This window comes from Cladophialophora carrionii, assembly GCF_000365165.1.
Source record: "Cladophialophora carrionii CBS 160.54 unplaced genomic scaffold supercont1.4, whole genome shotgun sequence".
In the NCBI taxonomy this organism is placed as follows: Eukaryota; Fungi; Ascomycota; class Eurotiomycetes; order Chaetothyriales; family Herpotrichiellaceae; genus Cladophialophora; species Cladophialophora carrionii.
In genome coordinates this window covers 2,198,816-2,223,136 of record NW_008481829.1, presented here as the reverse complement: position 1 = coordinate 2,223,136, position 24,321 = coordinate 2,198,816, and the positions used below count along the sequence as shown (strand labels likewise).

At 54.9% G+C, this 24,321-nt stretch overlaps 9 protein-coding genes across 9 annotated transcripts; 2 read left to right on the top strand and 7 right to left on the bottom strand.

Moving 5' to 3' along the window:
- Positions 1 to 330: 330 nt before the first annotated feature.
- Positions 331 to 2,242, bottom strand: G647_05461 (uncharacterized protein; the record flags this gene model as incomplete). Its single annotated transcript, XM_008729792.1, has 3 exons — positions 331 to 1,898; positions 1,946 to 2,078; positions 2,144 to 2,242. 3 exons carry the CDS (start codon positions 2,240 to 2,242, stop codon positions 331 to 333), a joined length of 1,800 nt encoding a protein of 599 aa, XP_008728014.1.
- A 985-nt stretch (positions 2,243 to 3,227) lies between these two features.
- On the bottom strand, positions 3,228 to 4,102 carry G647_05460 (uncharacterized protein; the record flags this gene model as incomplete). Its single annotated transcript, XM_008729791.1, has 2 exons — positions 3,228 to 3,577; positions 3,640 to 4,102. The coding sequence occupies 2 exons, from the start codon at positions 4,100 to 4,102 to the stop codon at positions 3,228 to 3,230; spliced, it is 813 nt and encodes a 270-aa protein (XP_008728013.1).
- Positions 4,103 to 5,290: 1,188 nt separating this feature from the next.
- On the bottom strand, positions 5,291 to 6,442 carry G647_05459 (uncharacterized protein; the record flags this gene model as incomplete). The annotated part of the gene is made up of 2 exons (XM_008729790.1): positions 5,291 to 6,147; positions 6,295 to 6,442. The coding sequence occupies 2 exons, from the start codon at positions 6,440 to 6,442 to the stop codon at positions 5,291 to 5,293; spliced, it is 1,005 nt and encodes a 334-aa protein (XP_008728012.1).
- Positions 6,443 to 7,344: 902 nt separating this feature from the next.
- Positions 7,345 to 8,200, bottom strand: G647_05458 (uncharacterized protein; the record flags this gene model as incomplete). The annotated part of the gene is made up of 2 exons (XM_008729789.1): positions 7,345 to 7,632; positions 7,688 to 8,200. 2 exons carry the CDS (start codon positions 8,198 to 8,200, stop codon positions 7,345 to 7,347), a joined length of 801 nt encoding a protein of 266 aa, XP_008728011.1.
- Positions 8,201 to 8,887: 687 nt separating this feature from the next.
- G647_05457 (uncharacterized protein) lies at positions 8,888 to 12,004 on the bottom strand (the record flags this gene model as incomplete). The annotated part of the gene is made up of 2 exons (XM_008729788.1): positions 8,888 to 11,792; positions 11,853 to 12,004. The coding sequence occupies 2 exons, from the start codon at positions 12,002 to 12,004 to the stop codon at positions 8,888 to 8,890; spliced, it is 3,057 nt and encodes a 1,018-aa protein (XP_008728010.1).
- A 407-nt stretch (positions 12,005 to 12,411) lies between these two features.
- Positions 12,412 to 13,428, top strand: G647_05456 (uncharacterized protein; the record flags this gene model as incomplete). The annotated part of the gene is made up of 1 exon (XM_008729787.1): positions 12,412 to 13,428. The coding sequence occupies one exon, from the start codon at positions 12,412 to 12,414 to the stop codon at positions 13,426 to 13,428; it is 1,017 nt and encodes a 338-aa protein (XP_008728009.1).
- Positions 13,429 to 14,107: 679 nt separating this feature from the next.
- Positions 14,108 to 15,935, bottom strand: G647_05455 (uncharacterized protein; the record flags this gene model as incomplete). Its single annotated transcript, XM_008729786.1, has 3 exons — positions 14,108 to 14,260; positions 14,328 to 15,816; positions 15,901 to 15,935. 3 exons carry the CDS (start codon positions 15,933 to 15,935, stop codon positions 14,108 to 14,110), a joined length of 1,677 nt encoding a protein of 558 aa, XP_008728008.1.
- Positions 15,936 to 18,330: 2,395 nt separating this feature from the next.
- On the top strand, positions 18,331 to 19,869 carry G647_05454 (uncharacterized protein; the record flags this gene model as incomplete). The annotated part of the gene is made up of 1 exon (XM_008729785.1): positions 18,331 to 19,869. One exon carries the CDS (start codon positions 18,331 to 18,333, stop codon positions 19,867 to 19,869), a length of 1,539 nt encoding a protein of 512 aa, XP_008728007.1.
- Positions 19,870 to 20,315: 446 nt separating this feature from the next.
- G647_05453 (uncharacterized protein) lies at positions 20,316 to 24,077 on the bottom strand (the record flags this gene model as incomplete). Its single annotated transcript, XM_008729784.1, has 1 exon — positions 20,316 to 24,077. The coding sequence occupies one exon, from the start codon at positions 24,075 to 24,077 to the stop codon at positions 20,316 to 20,318; it is 3,762 nt and encodes a 1,253-aa protein (XP_008728006.1).
- Between the last annotated feature and the right edge of the window lie 244 nt (positions 24,078 to 24,321).

Below are 24,321 nucleotides of genomic sequence, written 5' to 3'. Positions count from 1 at the left end.
TAGTCGGTCGGTCGGTCACGGCATAGCGTAGAGTGAGGAGCGAGACGAGACGAGATGAGAATCCCTGTTGCGCATATATCGCATATACCGCATATATCGTGTGGTGTGGTATCAGACGTGTTGCTCTACAATGTATTCATCCTAGGCTTGTCCTTTTGAATTTCCATGGTCCGGGTATCAGATGTATTGTCGAATCAAGAACTCTGGACGTCAGTCGTCATCCCATGCTTTTATCCATCTACCTATCTTCTTTCCTTGCTTGCTTGCCTGCCTGCCTCACTGCCTGCATTCACCAAACTTTCATATCCTAAGAGAGCACGCGCGCCCACATCACCTCGCCCGCTCCCTCAATTTCAACCGCCCCGACATGCCTCCCCTCGGTCTCGCGGCCCCACACAGGACCTGATAAGGCCGATGCCCCTCGACAGTGCGCCTCACCTCCCCCGACACGCCATCCTTGAACTCATCCTTGGTCTCCGTGGGGATCCAATCGCCCGGCTCGATCTTCTGACCGTCAAACTCGGCCGTGAAATCCACGTCCTTGACGATCAGCGCGATCACGACCTTGGCCTCCATCATCGCGAGTTCCTGGCCAATGCAATTCCGGGGTCCCTTTTCGAACGGCCGCCACGCGTCCTTGCCATCCGGGGTGTGCAGTTTCGCATCGGGAAACGGGGTCTCACCGGGGATGAAGCGCTCCGGAATGAAAGCGAGAGGCTGCGGGAAATAGGCCTCGTTGCGGTGGATCATATGCGCCACGGGCCAAATGTCAAAGCCCACGAGCGGGCATTCCTTGCCCGTCGAAGGGTCGATGATGGAGGTGGCCTTCACGGCCGAGACGTCGGACGGGGCTTTTAATTCGCGGATCGTCGACGCGGCGGGGAAGAGGCGCAGCACTTCCTTGATCACGGCGGTGAGGTACTCGAGCTTGTTGATGGTGTGCGGGTCGTCCTTGATGAGGGCCGCCTTGGCCTCGGCGGAGGTGTCGCTGCCGTAGACGTCGTCCAGTTCTGCCACGAGCCGCTTGTACACTTTCGGGTGCAGATGGAGGAGATACATGATGTAGGAGATGGTCGCGGACGTGGTGTCATGGCCGGCGAATATGAAGGTCTTGATGCTGTCGATGGCCATGCTGCGGAAGGAGCTGGTCACCACGCCCGCGGCCCCGGAAGCGACTTCCTTCTCGTACGCGTCGAGCGCGAGGTCGACGATCGAGCGTTTCCGGTCCTTCGCGGGCTTCTCGTCCGAGGCGTGGCCATTGCCATTGCCGTTGCCGCTGGCCGGCTGAAGCTGTTGCTTTTGCAGAGTCTTCCGCGCCGCGACTTTCTTGTCGATTTCCGCGCCGAGAAGACGGTCGAGTTTGCGCCGGTTCCACCATAGCCGGAGCGGCCGCAGGAGGTTGATGTCGTCAAAGGGTCCGATGCTCGAGGCATTAGGCATCAAGAGGACTTGTTTCCTGAACGTGGTGACGATCGGGTGTGGTCTTTTCTGGCTGTCAAAGTCCGAGTCCATGACCACTTTGCCGATGATGTCGATGGCGAAGCCGATGGTCAGGGGATCGAGTTCGACGAGTTCATTCGTCTCGGCCTTCTGTCTCAGCAGGTCGAGGAGCACGAGGCTCGAGTCCACGATATAGGGCACCAACGTGATCAAGTGGCTGGCGGAGAAGCCGGGGTTGAAGATCGACCGTAGAGACTTCCACGCCTGGCCCTCGAGACTGACCATGTTGGACGGACCGAGGAGTCTGGCGAGGAACGCGCCGACGAGGCGTGATTTCGGGAGCGATTGGCCCGTCGTCAGGAATTTGGACGCCAGTACCGGGTCGGCGATGAACACCCAGCGAGGGCCGAGAGGCCACCAGTCGACGTAGAAGACGTCTGTTCCCCGGGGGAAAATATCTGAGCAAGCAGGCACAGGTACATGGCGTGATGCAGGAGGCACTCACCACCCAGATGGTACTTCTTCCTGATATAATTCGTCCAGTTCTGCATGTGGCAGTTTGGAGGGAACAGCCTTTTGCAGTCACCCGCGATCTTCAGGTGGCCCCAGAATTTGCCCCCTTCCATGGGCGGTTGTGGCTGGTGGCCCGTATCATTAATATCTGGAAGCCACTGATGGGACCGGGGAAGCAAACAAAACTCACCAGTCCATCCAGTTCTGCCCGCTTCTTGTAGACCAGCGTGACAAAGTAGATCACACCGGCCGTGAGAAGGGCCAGGACCGCCGAGACGACACGCCACATGGTTATTGATCGCTTTGCTGAGACGAGACAGCAGGCTCCGACTTGCTGTGCTCAAGATATGTACGGAGTACAAAAGCGAAATACTGTGCTGGTGTCTGTCGTGGCTATTGCTGGAGGAGACTGGGTTCCAGCAATTAGCTCGCTACCGACGGAGTGTCCAGAATGAGGGTTGCTAGGTCGAAGGATTGGTGGATGGACGGGGGGGTACGACGTCGCTCACAGGCACCGAGTGCGTGACAGGGCGATTTCTCCGGGGGGTTGAAGCTGGTCTGGGAGTATGTTGGGACGCCTGGTCGAGGCGATCGACTCGTTTTTAAAGACTGCAATCAGTGTCCGCGGCGTCGAAATCGTGATCAGGCAGGAAGTCTCGCTCGCAACAATTACCCAAGAGCTTTAGCTAGAGCCGTAGGAATTCGTCCATCTTCATCCTTCCGTATCCTCGTCGACAGTCTGCTGCCTTGTCCATGGGCCCATCGCAGTCGCGGAGGAGGGACAGCGAACGTGGCCAATGGCCAATGGCACTCGCATCTTTCTTGACCATCCGGAATCGTACGATCCTAGTGGTGGTAATTAAGGCGTCCCATGGGAATGGGACGCGACTGTTGATGAGGGAAGTCCGAGGAATCAATGCGATTGGTGATGGGCTAATCACAATTATCTCAATCGGTAGCGGAGGAGACGGTCAGGTTCTGAAATGATCATTTCATTTTCTTTCCTGACTGTCCTGAACATTACTTGCTTCACTCCGGCCCCGAGTTGTGTAGTAAAGCTTCCCTTCGCCGACTTCCGAGCACAACGCCGAGTAGCCATCTAACATTGTCACCGCGAACGAGCGCATACCCAGCCCGAGCAGCTCCATCACCCGTGTTCATCTAGCAACCTGCGACTGTCCGAGTAAGAACCACGCTACGCCAAGACGCCAGCCGCCAGCATGAACTCGTCATAACTCCCAAGGCCCGAGACGGAGAGAACATGACCATGGTCGCTATGGACCTAGGCCGGCGCCAACGTCATCTTCCTCCAGCCCGGGCAAGGCACCATCATCGTAATCATCGAATGGCAGACCTGCCTCGCGGCATCGACTCTGCCACTTGCTCGTCTCAGCCCAAGCAGCTCTGGCCGATTCCTTCATGCGATCGAGCCGGTTAGTGAGTTCCTTGATGGCAATGTCGAAGGTGGCGCGTTCGTCTTGCCATTTGGCCTTCTCGTTGACCAGCTCTTGGACGTATTCATAGGTCCGTTGCAAGATTGCCCCTTTGTTCTTCTCGGTGCCGGGGACGATCTTGGCAATGTTTTCGATGCCTTCATTGATGACTTCGCGGCGGCGGCGTTCGACTAGAGGAGAGCATCGTGAGCATGCCGGGAAGGCCCAAGCACGGAACGAATGTATCGCTTACCTTCCTTGTGATTGTCCTTGCGCAACTGGTGCCACTCTGTGCTACCGACGGCGGGTTTGCTTGCTTGCTCGTTGGTATTGTTATTGTTGGTGCTGGGATTGGCATTGGCATTGGCGTTGGCCACCGCCCCGACTAGAGCTTGCGCCGTGCTCATGCCGCCGCCGACCGTCGCACCACTGTCTTCAAAGGTGAAGGGAAGGCCTGCATCTCCCTGATTATGACCGGGTTCGGGGTAGGTGGAGGGGTTCATGCCAGGGGCGGCGAGCGCGGCCTGGGCGGTGCGAGTGTTTTCGTCCGAGAGCATGCCATCGCCCTGGAGCAGGAGACCGTAGTTGTTCGGGTCGTGCTCCCCGTTGGTATTGCTGATCTGCATCCTGCCGTCACGGCCATCTTGATCTCCGACTGCTCTCTTGCGTTTGTTCGATGTGCTGCCCGTTGCAGCGGCGCCGGTTTGGTTCGCCATGAATTCACGGAGTGACTGCTGAAAATTGTCCAGCGAGCTCGGCGGTAATATACCAGCTTGATAGTCAAGCTTGCGCCTGACTCAACTAGCTGTGGCGATTGTCGAGGGCCGCAAGGCGCAATGAGGGTAGGTAGGCGACAAGGTTGAATCCGGCGACTCTAGGAAAACTACCAATGCACGGTTAGCCATGGTCGGGGACAAGTTTGTGTTCGACGACCAAGTGTGGGAAACATATGTGGGAATCGAGAAGAGGAAATGGGCCAAAGATGGTGTGCAGCTGCAGATGTCACATGAGGACCGCGAGGGAGGGCAGAAGGTGGAATGAGCGCGTCTGCCCGTCGCCAGTCTTCCACTCTGCCGCTCCCTGGCCTGCGCGTACTTTGGCCGCCAGGCATCACAACAGCAGCGGCAGCGGTCTGGTCTCTCTCGCTCGCACCCTGGCCGCCGGTTGGGGATGGACGTGCGATGGCGCTTGTCGCTGAGGACGACATCACGGTGAACTGCATGTAGCCAGCCGTAGCCGCAAGTTGATCCCAAGCGGGACATGGTAAAGCGGATCGCATCAGGTGACTTTGATGAATGCAACTTACTTGGATGGACTTGCTGAGCTCCAACCTGGCCCAGACCACTGAACCAGTGTCTTGTGCGACGGCCGATTTGGCGACAAGGATCAGCACGGCGACGAGATAGCCGTCGTTGATATTGGGAGTTCGCAGCCTGTCCTCGACGTGCCGGGACCGAATGCTTTCTGTCGGGCTACAGCGAGGAGGGAGCGAGTTGAAGGTCACGGGGAAGGTGCAGGTCATGTGAAATGTTATTTGAACGAAGTCACGACATTGCGCGTCCCAATGCCGTCTAGCGCATCTCTTAGCGTGGATTTGCCACCGCCTTTGGCAGTGACGCTGCCCCTCCCTCGCCTGGGCTGACCGGGTCTCGTGATTCGGTCGCTGACCCTCCATCCGACCTGCGGTGGGGCACGTCTTCTCATTTGCTGAGGCAACGCCGCCGTCACCATATCCGGACCTGCTGCACACCAGTGCAGTGGTTGCAATGCATGGTTATGTTTCCATGGGAAAGTTGGTTTCCACACCTTCTGAACCCTGGGGCATGTTCGGGACAGCACAGAAGGTCCAGGCGACCATTTGTCTTGCTGGACGCTTGACTGGCTTTTCCGTGGTCCATGGTCTTTCAAACCGCGGGTATGGCATCCGCATCATTAGTCGTCAAGTCCGCTGGCTCGGTCTTCTGCTTGAGTGTGAGCGAGTATCTGGGTGGAGAGTCTGTATCCACCACTAGAACGCCTTCCTGAGCACGACCGAGGACATCCCAAAGCCGGACGCGCCCATCTTTTGCAATGCCCATAACACAGCTACTGCCTGCATACCTGACCTCCCCAATGCGTGGAGCAATGCCTTCGTCGCCTGTCCGGTTAGCGCAGACGACAAAAGCTTCGGATTGAGCGCCCTGGGGTCCGAAAAGAGGCATGAGTCGGTCGATCCAGTAGTTGAGGGTGTCGTGATCCGGCTCCGTCACCTGACTGGCTAACTCATCGGCGCTCAGCCTCGTCAGCCAGGCCATACTGATGACTACGACTTTGGCACGAGCCTCGCGCGCGTGATTGCCGAACTCATACGCCGTCCAGGGTGCCTCGAACTTGTAGGGGTTGATGTCCATGCATATACCCGCCGCAGCTTTGACCTGCTGACCTTTGCCACCAATCGGGAGAACTCCCGCCCAGAAACCCTGCCCCTCTTGAGCCCACGTCTCGTCGGTGTAGTACAAGAACGACTTGCGATAATGAGCCATCACGTCCCCTGTGGAGCCGACAAAGACAAGCGAATTGTAGGCGACCTTGCCCGTCTCTTCGGCCGTGATCCGTTTGTCATAGATTGTGTTGTAGTTGCCTTCTTCGGCCGCCTCGGGATAGCCTACAGCCACGGTGCACTTGAGGCGTTGGGCGGTGCGGGCCGCCCATCGAGTCGACGGCCCTGCCGCTGTTGGTTCGAGGAACGGTGCGATTGCTGCTAGTGATGGGTGATTATACCCTGCCACACTCGTTAGCCCCCAACGGTGCCGGGCGGTGCGGACTGGGACAGAATTGCTTCTGCCGGCGCTCGCACCGTGGTAGAGCACCATACCTTGCCGTGATATCGAATGACGGCTCTACCTGGGCTTGCGGAGTTGGGACTCACCGGTGAATGCAAGTTCAGGAAGAACCAACAGATCAACGCCTTTCAGTTCACCTTCCCTTTCCTGCCGCATGAGCAGGCTTTCTGCTCGGCTGAAGTTGGCTGCCACCTCCGCCAACCGCGGAGAGAACTGAAGGGTAGCAATCTTCATGTTGGCGCTTGGCCGAGCCCGCAAAGATGGATTTGGATGTCTCGTCACCGGAAGGACATGATTGCCTGGCTGTGCCCACTCCCTCTAATCAACCGCCTGCTCTTGTCGAAGTTGAGCAGGTGCACACTTGCTTGCAACCCGTGAAAGCCGGACTGGTTGAGGAGTTCTACGCCATCTCCAGCATCAAGAGGTAGTATGAGAAGAGGCAGCGACTGATGATTGCAGTCTTAACGTGAGTCAAAGGGAAAATTCCCCGCCACTTCGGTAGGATTGCTACACCGTAGTTTCCCATCCTTTCCCACTCTCGGTCGACTTGCCCTGGGTACGTACAACCTACCAAAAGCGGCAGGACTGCTTAAGCCTCTAGCTCTTCCTCTATTGCGTCACATGCCACCAACGCGCTTTCTGCGACTCTCACATACAGGAGTTGAGCAGGCAAGACCCCAAGTGATCCATGGAATAGTCAGTGGCTGATCACCTTCACGATGCTGGTCTTGACTGGAGATCTATCTTCCAGCTCTGAACTTTCGGTCACCGAATGTACTTCGGCACAATCCGAGCTAAGGTCAATATGAATAGAAGCATTGGTGTCAGTGATACACCAGCAAGCGAGCTGCAAGCTTTGCAAAGCGACCTGAGAAGCTTCTTGATTCATATATTCGGCTTTCTGGGGTGACTGTATCACTTCTCAGTAGGGCCATCATCCTGGTCGTGGGCGTGATACCCTTGGGTCTCAAGGCTTCGACTTGGCGTGAGTTGCCAAGCATGATGCTTTTCCTCCTCCCAAGCTATAAAGAGTCTCTACAAGAGCATCCTCTATACAACTCTTTCAGGACTCACCCGCACCCTGTTCCTACTTCATTGCTTCTTGCCCGTACTTTGTTGCACACGTAGTTCTGCATTTATCGGGCAGTGTAACCACCATCGATGACAATATCTGCACCAGTCGTGTAGGAGCTAGCATCACTGGCCAAGTAGACATAAGCACCCTTGAGCTCGGTTGCCTTGGCATCCCGGCCCAACGGGATCATGCTATGCCACAAGTTCTGGATGTCTTGAGGAACGAAGTCAGACAGACCGGTGTCGATGTAGCCAGGTGAAATGGAGTTGACACGGGCAAAGTCGCGCCATTCATTGGCCAGAGAGCGGGCCATGTGGATGCAACCAGCTTTGGCGACGTTGTAGGAGGTCTGCGGTACCTGTTAGAGGAGGATCTGTGTGGTGGGGGGAAAGCTCAAGGCTCACCTGTTCCTGAGGGAAGTTGGCAATGTGGCCGGACATGGAAGCAGTGATAATGAAGCTGCCAGTCTTTCGTTCTCTGAAGTGCAGGCCGACCGCTCGAGCACAGTGGTAGACACCGGTCAGATCAGTCTGGATAACCTCATTCCACTTCTCAACAGGAGCATCGAGGATGCCGCTGTCGGCAGTCCGGCCAGCATTGGCAATGAAAACATCAACCTTGCCAAAGTCTCGGATGACATCCTGGACCAGCTTCTCCACCTCTTCGTAGCTGCCAACGTTGCACTTATACGCCTTCGACTTGACGCCGTGCTTCTCTTGCAGTTCTTGGGCGTTCTTCTCACCACCCTGAGGACGGGATGAGTAGGTGATGGCAACATCAGCACCCATCTCAGCACATCCTCGGGCGGCTTCGGTGCCGATACCTGTGGGACCTGAAGCACCGGTGACGATGACGACTTTACCCTTCAGGCTGAAGAGGTCCTGGAGAGAGGTGGCTTTGGGAGGTGGGATAGGCATATCGGCGGATTTGCTCGGATTTCGATGGATGCGGGGTATACTCAAGTATAACTGAGGTTTGTCTGAATCGAAAGTCAAATCGAGCTGGGATGAAGCGGTTTGGAGATCAAAGACAGATTGGTGAAAGAGAAGGAAAGAAAAATTTTGCTGCAGTGACAGCGATCGCAGTTTAATATAATGAGAGAGCAATCCTCTGGGCCCCTCATTGATTGGAAAAGATTGACTGTGTTGATTTGCTGTACATTCCCGTCATGGGCCGCAAAGCGATTGAATCGATGAAGACGCGCTGATGACGTAAGGCGACCGCCGCTGCCCCATTTCTCGGTTTAGGAAAGCATGCGACCCTTCGACGCGGGGCATTGCGGGCGCAGATTGTTACTTTGTGACTCAGCGGCCTTGGGTGGCAGAGGTACTTTCTGTTTTCGCGAGTTCCTTGACAAACCGTGGCAGCGGTTAGCTAACTCGGACTGGTCGCTACTTGCTGCTCGTAGTGGACGGGAGTCTTGTGCACCGGCATGTGGTTGACTAAGACTGTACCCATAGTAGAGCATCCGTGGTTTAGCTAAGCCGACAGGAAAGAGGACCTTAGATTCACCATTGTCACCAAGCTCTATTGGGAATCGTTGGCCGTCCTCTCCATTCGAGCCTTGCATAAGCTCGGCCGCGCTAGGAACGTCGACTCTGGTCTCAGTAGCCGAAGACCTCGCCCACACTGAGCCCAACGACCCTAACGCCAGCCAACGCAACAACGGCCAGGACCACGTCCACAATGAGGAGTACCCCGCTAGCCATGAGATACCTAGGCATGAAAACCCTGTACAACATGAGATGGCGCCGGAGATGCCCTGCCCACAAGGTTGTTGCCAGCTGAATAGTGGCGTAGTACAGGGTGTGCGTCAGGCAAGCGCCCAGTACGTCGTTCAAGAGCCCCCGCAGTCCAGCCTTCACTATTGGTCTTTTCCACAGGACAGTCAGTGGAACGGCTGCTGCGCAGATGATCTGAGCTCCAAAAGTATTGAAGACAACCAGCAGCGGAGACCAGGGGTATCGAATCGTGCGTAACGGGACGAACGCCGAATTCCATTGAATGGAAGCCAATGTTGCTTGATGTCCAGTCTTGAAGAAATGGTAGGACCCCAGAATTGCCAGCATGATCGGTCCGACACTGGACTTACTTGTAGAGGTGACAGTCAGTCCATTCGCATCCAAGATCTCGAGGAGACACAGGATCTGCCAGGTCAGGATGGCAACGGAGTACTGGCCCATGGGCGGAAGGAGCAGGCATAATATCAATACCAAGATGGGCATCATGAGGAAGTAACGGCTTCCATAGACGTTCGCGAAGCCGAAGATGGTCAACTGGGGTCGAGCAGGCTTGCCAGATTCGTCCACAGCCACTTTCGGTTCGGCTATGGAGATGTCGATGCAAGGTTTCGCCCAGACAAAGGTACCTATCCCAACGGGTATAGCGACTGCTAGTGAACACCGGGCCAGCGTAATCCCAATCGTCTTGAGGGTGCTAGATGAGATCGTGTCGACTAGCCAATCGCCGTTGTCGGCAGCATCTACCGTCCAATAGGCGGCGGTGAGCAGCAAACCCATCCGGACACTGAAGCCAATCCAGAAGCCAGCAGATGCCGCGTAGGACGCAGTGCCCTTATAAAAGGCTTTGATGATCTCGGGGATTATCAGAGCCACAGAATATGGTATGAGCAATTGCCACGGCGCTGATGTTGAGGAGTTGGTCGAGGCATAAAAGCTGGAACGGCATCCTGGCATTTGCTCTTCGCGGCAAAGGCGCGAGAATGATGCAGCTCGAGTGAGGAGGATGAAAACAACCGACTGGTAGGTTCCCAAGACCCGATCAGAGCTCGATGCTTGTCGTAAAGAAGAGGTTAGTGATACAAGACCGAATGAACCCAGGAAGAAGAGAAGAATGGTATCCTCGTGGATGGTGTAGGAATTTGACGCAAATCCTGCCGACTGGGTAACACAAAATATGAACATCATCCAGCCCCATGTGGATGGCAAGTACGACCGGGGGGCGAAGTGGTGCCAGTGGGACCAGAAGGCAGCGCCTACAACGCCTCCAGCACCTGTGCCGATAGTAGCACCAGCGACTGCTGTGAGATGCGCTGGCAGAACAACGCCGAGCAAAGCTCCCAACCCAGCACCTGTAGCTGAGCCAAATCCGATGCTTCTGACCAGGCCGGCACCAAGTCCAGCCTTGTCTCCTTTCAGGAAGACAGCAAAGAAGAGGAGGAAGGCAAGTGCGGAGCCCGAGAGCAAAACTCCAATCAGCATATCTACCAGATTGAAATTCGCCCACAGCTGCCTGTACATGGAGATCACTTCCCCGTGCCAATTGACAAGAGCGCGATATGAGTTTTCCCACCGGCCATCCTCGTAGGCCTTCGTCGAGTCGGCAAGATACATGCTCTGGACAGTGTAGGCTTCCGGGGGGAGACCCAAGTCACGCGAAAGGGAATAATGTTTTTGATATCTTGAGATCTGACTCTGAGCCCAACGTCCCACCACGGCGAGGTTTTTCCAGTCCGTATCCCCGGACCCGGCAAAAGCTTCGGCGATAGGCATGCCAAGGTTATTGAAAGGGATAGGCAGGCCAAGCAGGATAGACAGGGTTGAAACGAGATCGATCTGACCGACAGGGCGCTCTTTAGCAGTGGCTGGCGGTAACAGGGTGTTTCTGTCGATTCGCCCGAACCGAGGTTGCTTCGAGTACATCCAAAGAGCCGCTTCGATCTCTTCATCAGACTCTCCGCCATGATCTCCTTTCGTGTCCATCCCGTGGTCACCCATTATGACAAGGAGCGTCTGATCATCGAGCTTGTCAACGATCTGCTGAACCACTCCATTCATCTGACGGAGCTTTTCGGCCATGGCTGGGTGATCTGGTCCGTATCGATGACCTGCGTGATCGACCCCAAGGAAATGTCCAAAGATGATGTCCCACTGCACCGGAGACTGCTCGAGCAAAGGCATAATATGCTCCACAACCCCATTATCAACAGTATGCAGATCCCAAACATTAAAAGAATCATATGGCCGCGTCATATTGGCGTCGAAATATCCAGGGAATAAAGAATGCCACGTGTCGTCACCCAGATGTACAATCGTCTTTCCAGCGGCCTTCAGCTGCGAAACAATGTTATCTTCTTCAATTGCCGTGCCGGCAAAATTCGAGCCAATGTCAATGAAGGTAGGGAGTGTGCCAGTTGTGAGGCCTTTCAATCGCTGGAGCGTGCTCGTCGGAGGATCGGCAATAAAAGGCAGGAGAAACGCATTAGAGGGACTCGAAGCAGCGATCTCGTGGAAGATTGGGAGATTATCCAGGTAGAATTTTCGCTCGGGCTCGGTAAAGAAACGATGGGAAGGGATGGTGAAATCGTATCGTAGAGCATCGATTATTATGATAACTGCTCGATCGAACGTCTTGGGGTGCCAGCACCCGTCGACCTCAGGGGAAGGCTGATCGTATGGATCGATATCACATTGGGACCTGTTGTCCAACACCAGTCTAGCGAGAAGAAAGCCTTTGGCGAAGAAGAGAATGCCGATAATATGCACGACTCTAAAAGCTGGTCAATATGATATTTGGGCATAGCGCACGGCATCTCAGCAAGCCACCCACGTTAACCATAAGATAATGAGCGTGAGAAGGACATGGGTGACCTTGAAGGAGAGTATCCTCTGTCGGTTGCGCTCCTCTGCCGCAGGACTGAGCTTGGGAGGCGTGTCCGGCAGGTCACCAATGTGCTGACCCTGAGCAGCATGCTCAACCATGGCCTCCCAGGTGGGTCGGGCCAACCCGGAATGTAGATAAGACAACGAGAAAGCTCAAGACTCGCTGGGAAGAAAAGACATTATGATAACATGGTACAAATGTACAGGGCCGAGGGTCGCGCACACACTGCTACATCAGGAGGAGTTTCTGTTAGACCGCGAACTCGAGAGGCGCCGCGAAGCCAGAAAGAGAAGAAAGCGTGAAGGAGGAAGGTGTACCGAGGCTAGTTTAGCTCCCGCAGGGCGGCTGACTGATTAGTGGAGCAACCGCGCTTAGCAATCTTCTGGCACGTACTGTCTACTCCGCATTCTGTGAGTCTTTGATTCAATAACTTTCTCAGCCAACTTATGCCCTCTCCGCGAACGTCTCTCTGCTGTGTACCCTTCGGCACATACATAGACGCATCATGGAAGATCCGCAAGCGGCCTCCGCGCCAGCATTCTCGTTCAAAAAGCGCAACCCAAAGTCCAAATCGACGATCCGCAAACGACCAGCCACACCACCCCCAGATGCCTCCTCCCATGTGGACTCCGACTCGGACTCGGGCTTTTCATCCTTTGAAGACTCAGATGGCCAGAGACAAGTAAAGCGACGGCGCAAGAACGCAGGTACTGTCGCCGCATCGTCGGCTGAAAATGTCAAACCCCGTCACCCATCAACGGCCGAGCCAGCTCCAGCCGCCTCGGCAGCGGTAGTGGCGCGCACCAATAAAGACGACGCAACAAAGACATCGAACTGGTACGACGAGGAGGATCAGGGGATGACGGAGACCAAAGCGTCAGAAAAGGCCAATGCCGCAAGCACAACGGATGGAACGTACAAAGGCGTGGCGAACTACCAATCGTTCATCCAGAAAAGTTCCGACCGCGCACCCGCACCCGCATCCAAACAGGTCGGGCCGGTCAAGTCGTCGACGAACGTGCGCACCATCACCGTGACCGACTTCGCGCCCGATGTGTGCAAGGATTACAAGCAGACCGGGTTCTGCGGCTTCGGCGATAATTGCAAGTACCTGCACGCGCGGGAAGATTACAAGCAAGGCTGGCAGCTCGATCGGGACTGGGAGATCAACACCAAGGGAAAGACCCCTGGTGCGAAGACGGTCGCATCTGCCAATCGCAACGGCCCAGCGGCGGCTGTGGCGGAGGACGACGAGGACGAAAAACTGCTTGAAAGAATACCGTTTGCGTGCATCATTTGCAAGGATTCTTACAAGAACCCTATCGTCACGAAATGTGGACATTACTTCTGTGAGGCGTGCGCATTGAAGCGGTATCGGAAGGATCCTTCATGTGCGGCGTGCGGGGCCGGCACGGGGGGTGTGTTCAACGTGGCGAAGAAGTTGAATCGGCTGTTGGACAAGAAGCGAGAGAGAGAAAGATTGAAGAAAGAAAAGGCCAGTGAGGCAGGCGAGCACTCATAGTCGAGTGTTTGCATAACTCGTTGTCAAGGCTCTCGGTAGAGGCCGCACGAGGAGGTAGTACGGACAGTCTTTCCCAGGTGCCTGCCGGGTTTCACCATGTACTATCATCAAAGGTCAAAGATCTCAGCAAACGCGCAGAATGGATATACATGCCAGTCTTGGAGCTAGTGGGAAAGCACCCGACATCTAAAGAACAGATTGCGATCGTGATGGCACAGTGAAATCGCCGCTACGACTGGGAACTGGAGTTTCACACACGCCCATAGGCAACCAAAAAATATGATGTTCGGACTGCTAGCTTCCGACTCTTCCTGACAACTTCGCGAGGCAGCAGGATTCAATCAAAAGAGAAAGCATTGGACGATGGAAATGAATGCTGATTTCGTGGACTCGTAAGGAACTTTCGATTTGGCAGCAGGCCAGAAGCGGTGGTTCTGAGATGAGTGATATGATAATCGGCGCCAGTGTCTATCAGATTCGAGCGTGGCACCCAGCTCGGAAGGCGCATATATCCTGCATACACAATATTGAGACCCCCAGTCGCCATGAGCACAAACTGCATGATCGAGAGCTTGGCCATCGGAGCCCGCACATTGCGACGGCGCATACGGCAACGGTCCCACTTTAGCAATTGTTCAAAGTCACTCGTATGCTAGAAGGAGCGGCTACTGGTCGTTGTCTACCGAGTATCATATGGCTGGGCGGGCATCTCGAATGGTCTGTCCATCGACCCCATTTGCTGCTGATGAGTGGTCTGGGGTGAGCCCATGTTATAGCCTAGTGTTGCGCCGACATTGGGATTCGGCGACGTGGAGCTCACGACCGTCTGCGTCTTTTAGGAAGTAATGTTAGTAAGTGCACCCCATTCACACGGAGAGGTGTGTAGGCGAAAGACTCACATCGCTAGCCTGACTTGACAGCCATTGATTCACGCTCGCATGTGCCCCGTTCATCTTCTCGCCTCCTCCCAGCTCGGTGGGTGCCTCTGTGGGTGACATCGCTGTCCAGTGGGAATACCTGTCCGCTTGCGATCCACCGTTGTGTGGCATGCCACTATTAGCCATGGGTTGTGTCATCATTGGCTGTCCGTGTTCGCCGCCAGCCGCAGAATTCTTGCGCCGTCGGCTGCGGTAGAACAGCAACGCAAGACCACCAACGATAAGGATGAGACCGAGCACGCCACCGACCACTCCGCCAACGATAGGGCCCACGTTGCTGCTGCTATGATGGGATGGCACAGCTGCTGTGGTCGAAGCAGGACCGGCTGTCGCGCTGACCGTCGGCGCAGGAGTTGCTTCCGTCGTCGGATCACAGGATGCCTTGAGTGCATAGCCACCGCCTATGTTGTCGAAATTTGTGCGGATTGCGGGTGCCATCTGGAACTGCGAGCGTTTATAGTCTGCGATAATATAGTTCATTGTCATATAGGGGATACCCCAGTCCAGCACATATCCATCGCTAGTCGTATTTACGATCGTGCTGATCTGGTAAGTGTTGTCGATAACATCGTATTCCCCATCGTCGTTGTAGCCACGTGGGTAGTAGAACAGTTCCTCGGCGGGGATGACAGTCCTGTATCCGTTCTGCAGCGTTACGGTGACATGACCAGTTGGTACGGCGGTGGATGCATAAGACAGATACGAAGCATTATAATAGCCACCAGTAGCGGTCTTGAAGTTTTCCCAAACGCCTTGCGGGACGTAGAGCACCCTTTGTGACGGATTCAAGTTGACTGGAAGCGATTCGGATGAGTTGGAAAAGAGGTTCGTAGTGCCGTTTTCGTCGGAGTAAGAGAGGGCAGTAATTACGACGCACATTTCACACTGTTCCTGAGAGTCGAAGGTGGTCAGGGTGCCATTGATTCTGGTCGTGTCATAGCCGCCGATAACCAGCGACCCGTCAACCGGGTGGTCGATGGACCGAGAGCCAGGCCAAATTCCGTAAACGGTGGATGGCGTGGAATTGGTTTCGACGCCGATTCGGAGAAAGTCTGAACCAGATCCGAGGGGGATAACGCCTTGTCCACCATAGCCGGGTTCGTCATATACCGCAGGATACCCGTATATGGAAGCATTCCCAAAGGTCAGAAGATCGTTGAAGTGGACGAAGGATAATTGATTTGGGTTCGACTCGAGTGTACCGTTCCATTGGCCTTCTGCGACCTGCAGAAACGTCTTCGACTTGGAGTAGTCGAAGACACCACCGTACAGTCCGATACAAGAGTCGTTGTACTGAGGAGAGCATTGCTCTCGGTTCACCACATACAGAACATCGTCGGACGTACTCGGCCTAAGCGACACTATCTGTGGCGGACTTCCCATTGACACCTGTATTCCCCTAGTTACGGCCTTCTGGTTGGTCGTGACTGTGACGTTTGTCCATGGCAAGCTGTCAAAGATTATTAGTCAAACCCGATATCGATTATTGCAGCCACTCCGTCGCGCGCGCTGCCATTCGCGGTGAAGAACTTACAACATGGGCGGAGCCCCATTTGGACAGAGCGACATTTGGATGGCTGGCTGAGTTGGACAACCAGAACAGTCGCTGATCTGTGCTGAGAGAGAGACCTAAAAGAATGAAGGCCGTCGACGAGTCGAAGCCGCAGACCACGAAGTGGCGAACTCACAGCCCTGAGGTTTCGAAGAGATGGAAAGGCGAGGAGAGCAGAAGGCAAGAGGCAGATGATCACCGAATCAAGCCCACGACTCTTGAAATTACTTCGCTCGCCTTATGCGAGCGGCTACCCTTGGCATGCAGCAGGGGTAGTCCAGCGACTCGTTCCGAGGTTGAGGTCAGTTGGATACACGTGGTTGAGGCGAACAAAAGAGACAGCAGTGTCCCAAATTACACACACATTCGAGTTCCTACCTGTAACGTGTCTCCATTCGACTGCCCTTTCCTCGAGATTTCAGCATCATCACAGCCACACGGCCAGGTAGAAAGCCATAGTCGTCGGAGCATGGATATGGTCAGGGAACCACAAAGTGACGTGCTCGTGGGAGTTGTTCCGAGCCATGTTGTTGACTGATCATCTCCACACTATCAGGGCCGGACTCCTTGGAATATACCCAGTACCATCTGGCTGAAAGCTTGAATACCACAGGTGGAGATCTGTCGAATGAACGATCGAGACGGAGATCCAGCAGGTCCGCAGTCGGCATGGTGTTGAGGTACAGCGCGGATGGCGTGGTGCTGAACGACGTTTTGCTGCCAGATCAAGCATGATGTCGAGAAGATGGCTCGAAACCAGACGACAGCTGTCATTTGAACGACGAATCATGGTGAGCGGCTCCAAAAGACGCTTCTCGTATTGGCTCGCCTGTTGACATTTGAAAATCCTAATCTCGGATGGTTGCGCTGTGAGACCGAAATAAAGGGGCACAACGCAGCCACAGAGCGATAGCACCAGATAGTGCCATGGCATGCAGGAACACAATTCCGATGAAACAAAGCCACGCCGTTAGGTGAGCTGTGACGGGACCCTCTGAATCAGCACCCAGATACGGCGTACTCCGTACGGAGTACGGAGTACAGTAAACAGGATCATGTCTGGCAGGATGAGGGAGAAAGGCGAGAAGGCCAGGCGCAATTGTTGTTGGGTGTGGCCCGGAGACAGGGAGAGGGTCATCGGGTTCCTCCGGATGGCAGTACGGAGTACATACTCCGCACCACATCCTCTCGAGCCTCTCTTCGCGTGGGCTGCGTTGTCTTTGAATGAAGTAGTAAGGCCTTGTTTCTGGCCTCTTTCGGAATCCTTCAGTCCTCATCATCACCACCACGTTCTCTGGGATGGCTTCTGCGGTGGTGCCATCGATGCCTGCCTCTACTGGACATGTCTTGTCTGAGAAACGCCTTTCTCTCCGATGACGATCTTGCACTCTGTAGCATGGCATTCGACAGTCTTGCGGTTAGGCTAGGACGGGATCTTAGGCGTCTGCGGGCTCTGGCTTCTCTTCTGGGTTTTGCGGTCGTTTGAGGTCTTTGCTGCGCACGCGTGGAACCTTCAGCAATGATCGAAGCTTGTCACCAAACATATTGATCGGCGTGACGCAGCGCACGCTTCTCTGACGATGTTTTTGTCATGGCGTTTTTCATCGATCACCTTCAGCACCGGCGTACCCCGAGGCGTCGGCTAGGGATGTCGTCGACAGTGTGCCACCTCTTCAACACTACCTGGACATAGCATTCAGGTACGAAGGCTGTAATTTGTGGGTTTGAGCTGTTCCCTATCGTTTGTGTAGGAGGAGGGGCCAACTGACACTTGCTGTAAGCTCAATCTCACTTCACTTGGACTGTGGTTCCGTCATGAATGTCGTACTGCGGGAATGGTTTCGCGAACGCAGCCGCGGGAATGGAAAGACAGCCAGCGGAGCAACAATGGGTGTTGGTAGAAAAAGTTGGGAGCGAGGAAGGGAACGAGATTGAGAAAGTCGTGAGACGATTTCATTGTCTAGGAGGAGAGACACTTGTCGAAGTTGATGTCGAGTTGCCATCAAGTAACGCACCTTCCCCTTCATTATCACTTGTTGCACTTCCTGTTCCCTCCTGCAATCCGCAATCTGAGAGTCCTGAGATGACTTTCACTTCACTTGTCGTCTTCCGGTTTTTCTTCGTCTTGTTGACTGCGCTGCTAGCACATTCCCTTGTTCGCCCCCGGGTTTGACAGACAGCTGAGTTGACAGAAAGATATTCAACTACCAGTCACTCACAATTCCAGTTGATTCCTCACTGTCAATGTCATCAACGCCTGCAATCAAGACTGTCTAGTTTCATCTGGGTATAAAGACCCGCATCTGGCTTCTCTGTCTCGGTCCCAATTCATCATTCTTACAGACTCTCCTCCCACCATACGTCAGTCCGCGGTCGGTCGCGTCAACGGCATCTTCAGCCACGTCGCGGAAGATGGATCACCTCTCTCCTCACTCGCCTCTCCCATTTCGGACGGCGGAAAGACTTACTCCTCGCGCAAATCCCAACTATGACATTTACTTTTCCGACGAGAAGATCAAATCTGTGGTTGAAAGATGCCTCCCAAATGTCAAGAAGGAACAAATGAACATCGAGCACTTGCCATCTGGGAAGTCGTTCAACAATCGCATCTACTTTATCAACCTCAACGAGCCTGTGCTCAACACCCGACCGGAGTGGAAACTGGAGGACAAGGAAGTCGAGGTTGCCAAATCCAACACTCAGATCCAGTCATCATTCCTCGTCCTCAAGATAGCAGGTCATCCATTCGGACGTAACAAGGTCCAGAACGAAGTCGCTTGCCTGCTTCTGCTTGAGAAGTATTGCCCATCCATCCCGTGCCCAAAATTGATCGCCTGGTCGGACGACGGCAAGAAGGTCCGCACACCTGAGTTTCCCCGCGGCTTCAGAGACAATGAGGTGAAGAATATTCCGGTCTTGGCCATCCAAGCAGAAGATGGTGTCCCAATTGAGAATGTTCGGAAGGATACCGAGGGACAAGGCTGGATGCTGCTCACTCGCGAGCCTGGTAAGCCTATCAGCCCAGAAGACTTGTCTGGCAAAGCCGGAGACGAACTGATGCGCCAGATTGCTACTCACGTGGCTACCTGGCGGAAGGACATGCCAGCTGCAAAAGCTGTGGGCAATCTACGAATCGTCGGAAGCGGCTCTCAGCCAGGACCCGCTGCTGTTTTATACGACAAGGTCATTCTCCCAGGCTATGATGTCCACATTGACGGTCTGATCACCAATTCATCACCACAATTTCCACTGGGTACTGCAGAAAAGTACGCCGCATTCTCACTGAAGAGCTCTCTCAAGAAACTCAAAGAAGGCAAACTCTACGGGCATACCTCGGACGAAGTGTATGACAAGGTGAAGCGCTTCCTGGATGTGTCTCTCCCAAAACTGCCCATGTTCCGCTATGGTTTCGAACCCATGGTCTTCACTCACGACGATCTATCTACTCGCAACGTGCTCGCAGTACCTCATGGAAATGGAGGGGCGAAAGTATCGGCGATTATCGACTTTGAGTTTGCCGGTTTCTTTCCAAAGGACGAAGAGTTCGCCAACTGTCTGCAGAACGACAATCTCGAATGGCCGTTGAGGAAATACGCCAGCTTCTTGGATGAGCTGAAGGACCGCGAAGCCCTACCAGAAGCGCTGTCTGCCAAGATTCCAGCACCATCCGCGCTGGGAAATGCACCCGACATGGCTCTTGAGTTTGGCACCTCTGAGTTTCACCAGGCGACAATCCTTCTTCGCATGTGTATCAACGCGGCACCCTGGTGGATCAAAGAAGAGAAAGGATTTAGCCCAGAGCAATTGCAAGCGGAACTGGTGGCGGCAAAGGGCCGGGTGGAGAGAGCGATTGCGTGGTTGGAGTCGACCATTCCAGAGACTCCAGATAAAGGAGACCGACGGCGGAGCAGAACCAGCAGCAACGCCTCAAAACCGACACCAAAGAACTGACTTGTTTACGCCGTTTAGTCACGAGAGAGATTTCGGAGTGGACGCGGGTGGAAAGGAGTGGTTGCATGTGGAATATCAGTCTGTGGTAAACAGATGCTTACCATCCAGAAATGATGTACAGAGGTCTAGTCAGTGACTAGACAAAGGGTTTTGCATCGTGGAGACTCTTGACCGGGCATGTACAGCAATGTCGTCCATTATCGCAATATTGGGACTTCAGGCATACACATAAATTTCGAGAGAGGTCATGTACCTAGACTGTGCTACTGAAAGTAGTCGACACTGGTATGCTCGGTTTGGCTCATGGGGAACACAAAGACGGAGGCAACACATGCCTAGGCAGAAGGAGTGAGCCGAGCTGGCCTTGGTTCTCATACACAGTGTAGCTCATAAGGCAGCCGACAATGAGATGCACTCTTTGCTGCCTAAGCATCTTCAACGCCAAGTTAACTTAGCACCTCTTCAACTGTCCATCCTTCCCTCGACTTCATATCCAAAACCTGCCTCACTTTGACAGGCGGCAAGCCCCATCCCAATACACCTCCTCCACCATCACCACCCGCGCCCCTCAACTCACAATTCACCCAGCACACCCTCCGCTTCGGCCGGCCCGCCATGTCCTCGATCTTAGACTTGGGAAGCGGTTTCCCATAGCTTATCAGCGCGGTATCTCTGGCCAACCGACAAATCTCCCCTCCAGTGAGTGCACAGAGAGGGAACATCCTCGTCTTGGGGGCGTTCTGCCCCGCAACCGTGACAGCGCGGACCTGCGAGCGTTGAAGATGGCTATAGCAGATATAGGGCGGCAGGTCCTTGACATTCGCCCGGGCGAGCACGGACGACGGGTGGACGAAGACGGCCCTCTCGAGAAGACTGGCTTGGGCGGCGTCGTGCACGGGGAAGAGAGGCAGGTACGGCACGTCGATCGCACGGCGGGGTTTGGCGAGACCGTCCGTCGGCGTCGGCGTCGGCGCCGCGGAGTTGGGCGCCAAGTCATATCGGATCGCGAGGTGGTCTATGTATCCGCTTGCGACTAGGCTGTTGAGCCGCGAGGTCACCTTATGGGACGACAATTTGGTGTGGGCGCGGGAGTGCTCGAGGTGGTCGTACGTGATGGTGGTGCGGTTGTTCACGCGCACGAGATGGTCGAGTTGGGAGCGCAGTTGGGCGACCTCGGCCATGGCTTTTTCGCGCAGGAAGAGCGATCGACACAGCGAGGACTGCGATGTCGATGCAGAGACGTGGCCTGTGTCGAGATACATGCTCGCCGCGGTGAGGAGCTTCATGGCGTCGGAGGTCTTGTCGTTCCGGGTGAGGGTTGCGCGGGCGCGGCCGTACTCCTGACGGAGATCGTCGAGGGCGGCGCCGGCGTCGGCGTCGGCGTCGGTGTCTTTGTCCCTTCCATCGTGTGAGTCGAGCTGTGCTTCTGTGACGAAGATCTCCGGGACGGCCAGGGTGGAGACCAGGGTCAGCACGTGCCAAATCAGGTGCAGGTTCGACGCGTCGAGGCCCAGGGCCAGAATCTTGCCCAAGCGAGGTGAGAGCGGGTAGATAGACAATTGCCTGCCTAGATCTGTGATGCTGCCCGTGGGTGTCAAGGCACCCAGGTTCTTCAACAACAGCTCTGCCTTGTTCAGGGTCTGTGGTGCCGGCGGTGTTGGGAATGGGAACTCAGCTATCGGTCTGGGGTACGCAAACCCCTTCAGTTGCAGGACTACGCTCTCCGCTGGGGCACGTAGGATCTCTGGCTCCGCGTGATCCGGGAAGAACGCCTCATACACCGCACTCGTGTACAGTCGCCAACAATGGCCGGGGCCCGTCCTTCCAGCTCGGCCGGCCCGTTGCGCAGCGCTGGCTTTGCTGATGTAGTCTATTTCGAAGCTCTGGACGCCGGTATCAAGGTTATATTTGCGTTCCTTGGACCGGCCTGTATCGAAGACGTACCGGATTCCAGGGATCGTGAGGGATGTTTCTGCAACGTTTGTAGCGAGCACGATCAATCTGGCGCCGGTGGGTGGTGGGTCGAAGACTTTGAGTTGTTCGCTTGTGGGCAGTTGCGAGTATAGCGGCAGTATATGGACCGAGGTGTACGGATCCTTGGATTTCAAAAGCCTTGCAGGTCGGATGGTAGCTTGCTGAACGTCTTCTTCGTCGTCCTCCTCGTCGTCGGAGATTTCAAATTCTTTGTCCTCGGCTTCCTCGTCCGAGGGCGTGAGGATCTCCATGTCGAAATCGTCCTGCCCTTCGTCGATCTTTGATGAGCCTAGCTCCATATCCTCAGTCTCAAGAGGTGCCTCGCTTGCCGCCACTTCGACTCGAGGGACATTCACGTTTGCCTGTCTCTCGCTGCCGTTTCGTGGCGACAGGAGAACCCTCAGCTGTTTAGCGACCTGTCGGATTTCGTTCTGCCCCGTCAGAAACACAAGAATGCCACCTCTAGGCAGCTTTCGATGCGCTCGTTGGACCTTCTCAATCACCTCGTCGACGTAGTCTGCTCGTGATCTCAGTGCAAAGTGTGTGGTGACGCGGTGTTGCCGTCCCTCGGCTTCCACGATAGGTGGTCGCACATCAGCCGGGAACAGCTTCTCGTGCAAGAAATCACCGATGTTGAGCGTCGCGGACATGATCACCAATTTCAGGGGCTTGGGATCAGGATTGAACTTGCTCTTCTGCATCCGTGCGGGGACAATCTTGCTGAGCATGCCGATCAATATGTCTGTATTGACGCTTCTTTCGTGGGCCTCGTCGATCACGATGACGGAATACTTCCTTAAGAGCAGGTCTTGGGATAGTTCTCGTAATAAAATGCCATCCGTCATGAATTTGAGAGCCGTGTCAGCAGATGCAGTGCTGTCGAACCTGATCTGATATGACACCTTTTTCCCATGTTGACCCAGCTCGGTGCTCACGCGTTTTGCCATGCTGACGGCGGCAACTCGTCGAGGCTGAGTGATACCAATCATGCCGGGTGAAGGTCCTTCTGGCGATCCATAGCCTGCTTCAAAGAGGAACTGAGGTATTTGCGTCGTCTTGCCGCTTCCGGTGTCGCCTTTGACCATCACGACGGGGTTGTTGTGGATGGCTTCCATGATTTCCTGTTCACATTGGAGGATGGGCAATTGAGTGCGAGATTGCTGGATCTTTTCGGATCGCTCAACATGAACAGCGTAGGCCTTTCGATTGGGCTTATCTTCAGGCAACTCGGCGGAAATACTGGGTTTTGGAGTTTCACTGTCCGATTTCGGGGCTGGTTTAGGTGCTGGAAGTAGTTGGCCTTCTCCGGGAGTGTAGGACGGCGTATGGCCCATGGACTGGTTCAACTGCTGCGTTGCCCAGAGCTTGAAAACAGAATTCCTGGGCTTGATCTTTTCGTTGCTGCCATCGCCCGAAGTCTCTGATGTATCGCTCCCCGTATCGTCATCTTCATCGGAGCTCTCGCCCTCTTCAACGGACGACCTAGTCCCATCAGTGCTGGCCGTCTCGACTGATTCGTCGTCGTCAGATTCTGAAGCCTCCTCGTCCTCAGAACCATACTCGATTTCGCTGGGCTCCGTATCAAACCCCTCCCAGGGCAACTCTTCCACGCCATCGTCCTGTAGCTTTTTCCGCTTCTTGCTCTTCCGCGATTGTATGATAGGCCGGCCCGTCTCGTCCAGTGCAAGTGGTTGTGCAAGACCACTCCCCGTTGCGACAGGCGCAAGGGTATTCTCCACCAGCTGCTCCGCCGCCTCGCTATCACCAAAGGCTTGACGGTTCTCAACTTCCCATTCATCCTCGCTATCGTCAGTCTCGTCTTCCAGCTTCTCAACTCTCACTTCCCGTGGCTTCTTCTCCGGTCGACCTAAATTGACGAACTCCTCAAAGGTACGCTTGCCAAGAACACCGCCATTGGCGGCAACAGAGGCCTCATATTTGGCCTTTTCATTCTCGAGTTTCTTCAACAGATCCAGTGTTTCGTCCTTCCGCAGTTTATTCTCAATATATTTGTCTAGTCTCTTCTGCTTCTTGTTCGAAATTTTGGACTGCTTGGCAAGCAGCTCTTCCTTCAACTGGCGCCTCTTTTCCTCCCTTTCAGCCTTGGACTGCGGTAATATGACTTCTGCGTTACTTGACGCTGGTGTGCCCGTCGTTGACAATGAAGTGTTGGCGGCGGCATTCTGGCGGGCGAGGACCTTATGCTTCCGTTGGCGGGGGACGAAGCGAGGCATTGCGACGGCTGCTAGAGAGTAGCGATGGCAAGAAAGAAGACCGCCGCGACAAGCACCACACGGAATATGACCGAGGGTTGCACATTTGCAACTGTAACTGTCGCGAGCCGCAGCATCGTAGGAAATTCTTGAGATTCGGCCGGCAGAAAATGAGTGGGGCGCGGGCGGCGCTCACCGAGCCACGTGACTGACTTAGAATGGGTGTCGATCGGCGTTGCGAATCGGCTCTTATAAGCGTCAGTCT